The sequence below is a fragment of the Mastomys coucha genome, unplaced genomic scaffold (genome assembly GCF_008632895.1).
Source record: "Mastomys coucha isolate ucsf_1 unplaced genomic scaffold, UCSF_Mcou_1 pScaffold7, whole genome shotgun sequence".
NCBI classification, from domain to species: domain Eukaryota; kingdom Metazoa; phylum Chordata; class Mammalia; order Rodentia; family Muridae; genus Mastomys; species Mastomys coucha.
This window is the reverse complement of record NW_022196913.1, coordinates 13,931,351-13,940,515: the sequence shown is the minus strand read 5'-3', so window position 1 is coordinate 13,940,515 and position 9,165 is coordinate 13,931,351. Positions and strand designations below refer to the sequence as shown.

At 40.1% G+C, this 9,165-nt stretch overlaps 1 protein-coding gene across 1 annotated transcript in view; it reads left to right on the top strand.

Annotated features, from left to right (window-relative positions):
* Positions 1-9,165, top strand: part of Gtpbp4 (GTP binding protein 4) — a 21,956-nt gene that overhangs the window by 5,122 nt on the left and 7,669 nt on the right. Inside the window, exons 3-10 of the mRNA XM_031359485.1 lie at positions 1-32; positions 113-249; positions 1,181-1,281; positions 3,037-3,129; positions 4,209-4,400; positions 4,840-4,905; positions 7,853-7,942; positions 8,266-8,376. Coding sequence (XP_031215345.1) covers positions 1-32; positions 113-249; positions 1,181-1,281; positions 3,037-3,129; positions 4,209-4,400; positions 4,840-4,905; positions 7,853-7,942; positions 8,266-8,376 — 822 coding nt within the window. The remainder of the gene's footprint in view (positions 33-112; positions 250-1,180; positions 1,282-3,036; positions 3,130-4,208; positions 4,401-4,839; positions 4,906-7,852; positions 7,943-8,265; positions 8,377-9,165) is intronic.

Here is a 9,165-nt window from a genome sequence, read left to right as displayed (position 1 = left end):
CAAATAAATATTGCCAAAAACTTGGTGGACAAGTAAGGTACTTTCTTACTATAGTATCTTATAAGTTATTATCAAAAAATACAAGCCCTTAGATATTTTCTCTTTTTCTAAGTGTTGCTAAAGATTATGTGCGACTTATGAAATATGGTGATTCTCTGTACCGATGCAAGCAGCTGAAGCGTGCTGCCCTTGGACGAATGTGCACTATTATCAAGAGACAGAGGCAGAGTTTGGAGTATTTGGAACAAGGTATTTTTTATACATAAAAAAGTGTTTTACTATGTTCTTTCATGTTTGGGACTTTTTTTTAGTTTTCATTTTTTGGAAGTTCAGTAAATGCATGTTTTTAATATTTAGTAAGTAAAACATACATGGGAAAATACTTATTTAACAGGAAATTTCTGGATTAGAGCTGGAAATTGGACCTTGTGCTAACCCCTAAGCCCTACAAACATTTTATTGGGCATTGTGCTCTTTCCCCTGAAATGATCCATCAAGGTTCTTTGAAAGAGTTTCCTACACATCTGTGGGGTTCTCATGGTAGCTCAGTGGCACCGTGCTAGAGCTGTGCTGGTGTTACAGGTGAGACAACTTAAGTGGAAATATTTCAGATCACAGCGTGCATTCTTGAAAATTCACTGTGGATCAAGTACCTGTCCGTAGTCATCTTTCTCAAACATGGTTCTTAGTCTCACTTGACTTTAAGCAACTGAGACTGCAGATTGGTAGATAAATTCATGATTCTTGGTGTAGCCATATTTGGAAAATACTCTTGTGTTGTGTGTTCATGTTTCCTCTTACTCCTTAGATCCCTCATTTTTTTTCTCCATCACTTTTGCAGTTACAAAAGTGTGGTCCAGCTACTCGTGAGGCTAAGGTAGGGATGCAAGTTCAGGGCCTGTCTGAGAAAGACTGAATGAATACACAGTCTGTTTTAGTGAGACTTTGTCTCAAAGTAAGAATGTGTTGGGGATATAGTTTAGTGTTGCAGCACGTTCCTAGCAGGATACAGCTTTAAGTTCAACACCAGTGTGCTCCTATTGCCCCCTAAAAAGCTACAGTGAAGAGTTTGTGCCATCTACAGTTAGTAAAACAACTATGAGCCTAGAGTATAATGGCATAGAAAGTAAAATTTCAAGGCAATCTTAAATTCTCAATTTTAAATTTAAACTCTTTATAGTACGTCAACATTTATCCCGCTTGCCAACCATTGATCCAAATACAAGAACTCTGCTTTTGTGTGGGTATCCAAATGTTGGAAAATCCAGCTTCATCAATAAGGTAGGTGCTGTTTTTTTGTTTTTTGTTTTTAAGTAAAGCAGCACAATGATTAACTTAGGTCAGAGGACTACTGAATTCTCTTTGTGGGATTTAGAATATGCTTGGGAATATTCTGACTAATCATTATTAAAGATTGCTCTGTCTTCAGTAGATCCTAATGCTGAAGCATCCACGTTCCTTTGGAAGGTTTCACTCGTCTAGACCTACATTTAAGTAGTGATTGCCAAGGCCACTCATTTTGATTGTTGTGGGCCATACAGTTTCTCAGGAGCTGAGACATCCCAGTTAATTTTTGTTAACAGCTGGAGAGCATTTCATGGTAGTGTGTGTCAGTTCATTCTGGGAGTGCTCTTATGCCTGGTGGCACTCAATTGAGCTGGAGTTTCTGAGCCTAAAGCTACTTTGGTGATTGGTTATCTATCTTGTGATTGTGTCAACTTTCATGTGAGCTATCTGTATTTGTAATAGAGATTTTCTGAGTTAGTCTCTCTCTCTCTCTCTCTCTCTCTCTCTCTCTCTCTCTCTCTCTTTCTCTCTCTCTTGCTCTTTCCCTCTTTCTCTCTCTCTCTTTTTCTCTCTCTCTCTCTCTCTCTCACTCACACACACACACACACACACACACACTCACTGGTTTTAGGTTTTTGTTTTGTTTTTGATTTTTGTTTTTTGTTTTTGTTTTTGTTTTTTTTTGAGACAGGATCTCGTTAAGTAGCCTAGGCTGACCTTGAACCTGCTATCCTCTTGCATCTGTCTTCACAGTTTAGGGCTGTGTCTCTCTTTACTTCGGTAGAATTACTAAGTTTTGGTATGACATTTAAGTAAAAGTAATTTGCTACTTCTGGACATATTAGGGCTCACCCAGTCATCCAGTACCAGAACATTTTTGCTTTGAAGCTATGTGCATGTGCTCATGAGTGAGTATGAGTGTGAGTTTGTGTGTGTGTGTGTGTGTGTATTTGTGAGGGGGGGCAGGAATAAAGGTCAGAGAACCACTTGCAGGAGTTGGTTCTCTCCTACAATATGGTTCCTGGAAATTGATTGAACTCAGGTCATCAGGCTTGGTAGCAGGCACTTTACCTACCGATCCACCTTGTGGCCCAGTAGGTTTTATTTTTGCCCACAAGTTGCCCAGACTTGGTAGCAAGCAATGCTCTCGGGATCCTAATTGAAGTTTCAATGCTTGTAGCCTTGCTCTGAATCTGCTGTGACCTTTCTGTGCTCATAGTTTACCATATGTAGCCTTTAGGATTATGGTTTAAACTAGTTTAGCAAGATGGAAATTTCAGTAACGTGAACTGAATATCAAATCAAACTTTGGAGAACAGACAGTGGTTAGTGGCCAAAGTGGATAATATCGTCTATGCAGTTTACTCATGTACAGTTCCTTGGGATTTTATTTTCTACCAAAAGTAGGGTGTTTGTCTGTGTCGGCGTCTGTGTCTGTGTTGCGCATGCTAGGTGTCGTATGTGTGCATGTGTATGTTTGAACCGAGGGCCTCACCCATACTAAGCAGTGCTATCCGCAGCCTTTTTATTCTGAGCCAGTCTTTCCATGTTGCCCAGATTGACTGAGCCTGTTACCTTCTGCAGCCTGTATATAGGTGGGGCATCAGCAGCCTGTATATAGGTGGGGCATCAGCAGTGTTTTTGTGTCTTGGTAAAGTCAGGATGCCGTGCTTAGATTGCTTGGGGGAAATTGTGGTATGGAACTCTTGTGACTGTGAAAATATTGTTTTTGGTTTTGTTTTCTTCAAGGTGACAAGAGCAGATGTAGATGTTCAGCCCTATGCATTTACCACCAAATCTCTGTTTGTTGGGCACATGGATTATAAGTATCTGCGCTGGCAGGTGAGAGAGAGTCTTGTGTGCAAACAGAACAGGCACCTGGTTTTAATAGTCTCGGATGATTTCTGAAGAGCTGAAGCGTATCTCCATCCTGGAGAGCACTTAGTATACACAGCCAGTGGTTAGCAGCATCCTCTAGGGACAATTTTGAGGTAGAGGGGTGGTTTCTCTGTTCTCACCAAGAACTGGAAATCTCTCCATTACCATAAGGAGAACTGGCCTGAGCATCGGAGCTGTGTGATGACAGACCACATTCATGTAACTGAGGAAGCTGGCAGCTGTGGTTTGGATTTCTGCAGTAGTTCTTACGTGGGTGATTTCATTTCCTTACTGATGTTTCTTTTTCCTTTTTTGGTTTTTCGAGACAGGGTTTCTCTGTATAGCTCTGGCTGTCCTGGAACTCACTCTGTAGACCAGGCTGGCCTCGAACTGAGAAATCTACCTGCCTCTGCCCCCCAAGTGCTGGGATCAAAGGTGTGCGCCACCACCGCCCAGCTCTTACTGATGTTTGTATTATTTGAAGCTCTGTCACTAGAAATGACATTTTCATTGAAAAGCATAGAACAGTTTAGTTTACAACCAAATCTAACTTGGAAAATAATGAAGCTGAGTCTTAGGAGTCGGGAGAGTTTGTCATTTATTCTAGTTTTCTGTTTTTCGATAGCCATATAAAGAAAAAGGCTCATTTCTCCCAGGGCCAGTATCTCTTTAAGGGGCTCTGCAGGGCTTCCTTAGACCCCTGCATGTATTCTTTTGAGACAGACAGGGTCTCACTGTAGCCAGGGTGACCTTAGCTCACTGGGGAGGTCAGTCTAGTTTTAAACTAATGGCAGTCCTAGTTATTCCTTGGTGTGGATTACAAGTGCAAGCCACCATACCAAGCTCCTGGAGTGGATTTTTGTCTTATTAAAAATATGTACTTTTTTTCTTGTTCCTTTGTCTATTTTATTGTTGGCAGTTTTCAATGTCATATTTTACTCACTAGTTTTGTTAGGACTGGTTTGGATGTATGAGAATGACTCTGGGACCAGCCAAGATATTTTTGAGTGAGTTTACTTTGGTTAATTAAGCCTGGTTGTTAGGTTGTAGATACCCCAGGGATTTTGGATCATCCTTTGGAGGATCGGAACACCATTGAGATGCAGGCCATCACAGCCCTGGCCCATCTCCGAGCTGCAGTTCTGTACGTGATGGATTTGTCAGAGCAGTGTGGACATGGGTTAAAGGAGCAATTAGAACTCTTCAAGAATATTAGGCCTCTGTTTATCAACAAGGTAAGTGTGTTAACTAATACTTTAATTTACAGGCTAGTACCTTCTTACTCGTAGATAATGGGTTCTAAGACCTTGCAAACCATAGGTGGTATTGAATGCTCTCTGTTCCACAGATGTTACTGATGTGACAGTTGATGTGATAACTTATATAACCCAAGTGGGTAGCTGCCTGGTAGCACATACAGTAAGCCAGACAAAGGGCTGGTTTGTGTCCTGGTTGGAATGCAGCACTAAGACAAGACTTCACTGCACTGCTCAGGACAGGGCACCATTTAAATTTACATGTTGTTCATTTATAGAACTTTCTACTTTGTGTTCTATAGCAGTAGTTGATTTCAGCTTGGGTAAATGAAATTGCAGAAAGCAAATGCATGGACAAGGAGAGGGGACTACATTGTTCTGTAGTGTAAAAGTAATAACTTCTTTTCTTTTTTGCTAGCCTCTTATTGTTGTAGCAAACAAATGTGATGTGAAGAGAGTAGCTGAACTTTCTGAAGAAGATCAGGTAAGTAACTGATACATTAATTATATATACTTTCTTTTAAAAAGAGCTTTGAGTCCTTAGGCCATCATTTAGAGAGATTTTTAGTGCTTCCAGAACACGCTTTTATTCTAGAACCAAGATGACCGTCAGGGGTTGCTGGCAGGACATTAACCTGAAGTGCAGTCTCCTGACTCCTACTGTGTCTGCAGAAGCACCTGCTGGGGGATCGCTGCACTCAGTGGTTGGGAATGTGTTTCCCTAGGAAAGGCCTGCTTTTAAATTGGTACCCAAGCGGAAGCCAGGTGCCTTGCGGTGTGCAGTTATGTACCAGGCTTTTCTTAGGATAGCACATGTTCTAGGGAAGTACTTCCCACAGGTTTCTCTGTAGAATGAGTGTAAGTATGACTTACTTGATTAAATAAAGGAATCTGTAGCTAAGTAGGTTTGACAAGTGAGTGAGAGAGAACACCTTCTAAGCTCCTAGAAGATGGCCTTTTCAGAGCTATGAGCATGTTACAGTGTCTGCCAGCATCATCCGTGAGGTAGGCAGCATTGGTAGTCAAAAAATTTCAATTTAATCCTTGTAGTAGACAGTTTTCAAGATAAATGCTTTGAGAGACATGTACTTGTGTGGTGCTCTCACTGTAGGCCCTGTGTTTTCTTCATATTTACCTTGTAGCTTGTCAGAAATTAATATCCTGGGGCCCACAGACTTCTGATCCAAACCCCTGGGGTATGGCAGCAGTATGAGCTTGCACAGGCGACTCTAGCTTCTGAAACCAACACACTAGAGTGAAAATGCTGTCTGGATAGATCTGTCATATTTAAACCAAGGTGGAAGGTTCCTGAGTAGGAGGGACTTCTGTTTATGGGAAGGATTAACTTGTCTTAAGTTGTCTTCTTAGGGCAGAACTCAGCAAGATTTGGTTTTGTTTGGTTATTTATTTATTTATTTATTTATTTATTTATTTAAAGACAGGTCTAGGGGCTCAGCGGCTAAGAGCGCTGACTGCTCTTGCCAAGGTTCTGAGTTCAATTCCCAGCAATCATATGGTAGCTCACAACCATCTGCAATGAGATCTGATGCCCTCTTCTTGAGTGTCTGAAGAGAGCTACTGTACTTACATATGATAAATAAATAAATCTTTAAAAATATATGTTTACTTTTTTAAAAAAAAAAATAAAGATAGGTCATAGGCTAGGATGGCCTTGAACTCATGATCCTCCTGTCTGTTTATCCCACGTGGTAAGATTAGCTGGCAGGATCCTTTAAATTACTAATTATCTAACACCAATGTCAGAGAATCAGTTTATCTTAAAAAGGAGAGAAACAAAAAAACCTTTATATCTTATAAGTGATCTTAATTTGTCAGTCTAAATGGCATTGAAGAGAGGAGGGGGCCGAGAGTGGGTAGCACAAGGAAGGCTTAAGAAGTGAAACAAACTGGTCAGGTCCAGCTTCAGTACTCAGCAGTTGGCAGGAGAGTGAGTCATCCTGCTGAGGCCCAGTTGTCTGGCTAGTGAAGGCAGTGCCTGGATAACTGATCACTTGCCAGCTGTTATAGAGAACTGGCATCACTGTAGGTAGGTCATCTTTCTGGTGCCTGATTTCTCTAGTGAAAACAAGGCCTGCATCTGCAGTTGTTGGTATTACATGAGTTGGGAAGTGGATGCTGTTAAAAATCTACAGCTTGATTAACACTTTTATTATAGAGCCTGTCCTTTAACAGCAGTGAGCATGGGGGGGGGGGTTATTATCACGTGGCTGAGAAGCTCAGGGACTGCATTACACACAGGGTCATTTGTTGTTAAATGATAGCATTTGTGCTCAGAGATCCTAGCTTTCTTTAAAATCATGCTCTTGTCCCTTGGTAATAGAAGTTGACCCTGTTCATGGGAACTTTTAATGTCTATTAGAAGTTGGTCACCTGTCTCCATACTAGAGAGCTGTTTGTAATTGTAAACATGACATCTGAGAAGGAAGGGCATGTTGAGTCCCTTCTTACAGAGTCTTAGTGATTCGTAAAATGAAACTTAAGAAATATTTTTATGTTTTGTAAAGAATTCTCTTGGGCTGTTTTAGCAGAAACTTTAAAATAAGAAATAGCATTGAAAACGTCTTTTGAAAAGTTGATCTTGTCTGCATGAGGAGCATCAGAAATCCCAACAGATGGAGGCTGAGGCAGAAGCTAGCCTGGGCTACAAATCAAGGGCCTTCCTTTTTAAAACTAAACACAACAAAAGTTGGTCATTCTCTTGCGTTTTTCCTCTTGAGAAATTATATCTTGAGTTTGTGGCTATAGGTCAGTGGGTGCTTATAGCTGAGGTCAATCCCTAGTCGTGAGAGTTGAGGAGTAGGGAAGATCTTACAGAGAGTTCCATAGAGCCTCTGATTTACGTGACTTTGATCTGGTTTGATTGTGTGGGGGTTTGTTTGTTTTATTTTTGAGGCAGCATTTTTCTGTGTAGTGTCAACTTTCTTGGAACCTCATTCAGTAGACCAGGCTGGCCTCAAACTCAGAGATCCACCTGGCTCTGCTATTCCATCCATCCATCCGTTTATTTATTTATTTATTTATTTATTTATTTTTATTTTTCTATTTTAAAAGATTTATTTATTGTTACGTGTAAGTACAATGTAGATGTCTTCAGACACACCAGAAGAGGGAATCAGATCTCATTACAGATGGTTGTGAGCCGCCATGTGATTGCTGGGATTTGAACTCAGGACCTTCAGAAGAGTAGTCAGTACTCTTAACCGCTGAGCCATCTCTCCAGCCCCATATTTATTATTTTTTAATTTAATTTTATTTATTTAATTAACTTAAAGCTGTTTGTTCTTCAAGACTTAAAAACAAATCATAGCTGTTGAGCAAATAGTGTTTGCAACTTCCATTTGCAAAACAGTATACCTTGTTCTCTGGGAAACTGGAAAACAATAATGTACATTTCACTTTTGAATTCCTAGAAAATATTTCTAGACCTGCAGGCTGAAGGATTCCCTGTCATCGAGACCAGCACCCTGACTGAGGAAGGTGTCATTCAAGTTAAAACAGAGGTTGGTGCTTCCTTAACTCGCTCAGGGCCAGTGGGTTTTGTTTTAGAAAGGTCAGTTGTGGTGGGAAACTTCACTTTAGGAATTACTAGAAATAATTTACGTGTTTTTTGTTTGTTTGTTTGTTTTGTTTTCCTTGAATAGGATTAGTTGTTAAAAATTGATAGAATCCTATGGGGAACCTAGTTACCTTCTGAAAGAAACTATGTAGGAAGTCCCATACCCGGTTGTCAACCTGTGGATGAGTGGAGGACTTGATTCTTCCTTGGAATATGAGGCTGGGACTGGAATCGAATGGCTTTGTGACTGTTGTTTTTGTGCTTTAGGCTTGTGATAGGCTTTTGGCTCATCGAGTAGAAACGAAAATGAAAGGAAATAAAGTGAATGAGGTTCTGAACCGATTGCACTTAGCTGTGCCAAACAAGAGAGATGATAAGGTAAGGCAGCCCTTTGCAGGATTCAGTTTTGTGTTGCTCTGCTTGGTCAGTGGCGGCTTGCCACGAGTCTTTTCTTGGTCTTGCAGATTGTTACACGTGTAACAATCAAATTCACATGTAGGTTTCACTTTTTCATTCATGGTAAAGTCTCATATGCATGAGCTGAAATAAAGAAGAAGCCTGTGCACCCTACTTCTCCCTATCAGTGTCTGTTACTAGTAATTTTTTGTTAGAAGTGGCTTGGGTGTAATTATCACACATACCTATCACCCCTATTTTTTAAATTGAGCCAATGGAAGTATTTTTTTTTATGTTTTTATTTTCTGCCATTATAAGCAGTCTATATCTTTATATATGGGTTACTGGGTTACTACAAGTAAATCTGTATTTCAGGATATAAGTTCTTAATGGTTTTTTTCTTCGTCACTTTTTTCCTTGCCTGCTTTGTAAATATGTACACAGTGTGCATTCTTGGTGTCTGTGGAGGCCAAGAGAGGGCATCAGATCCCCCAAAACTGAAGTCGTCATCATTTTCCTCTTTTTCACGCTTTTGTTTCTGTTGTTTGCTTCTATTTCTCTTCTGAATAGAAGTTTGTGTGTGCTGAATTTATTTTTTCCTGAGGGAGGCGTGATTTACTACTTGAGGGACTCGTTTCATAGGGTAGTCATTGGTCTCCATTAATTAATGAATTCAATACTGTTGAATTCTAAACATACTTATGTTTATGTCTGTTTCTCATTCTACTGTTTTCCTGTGTTTTTTTTTTTAAACAAATTCTTTTTTTTTTT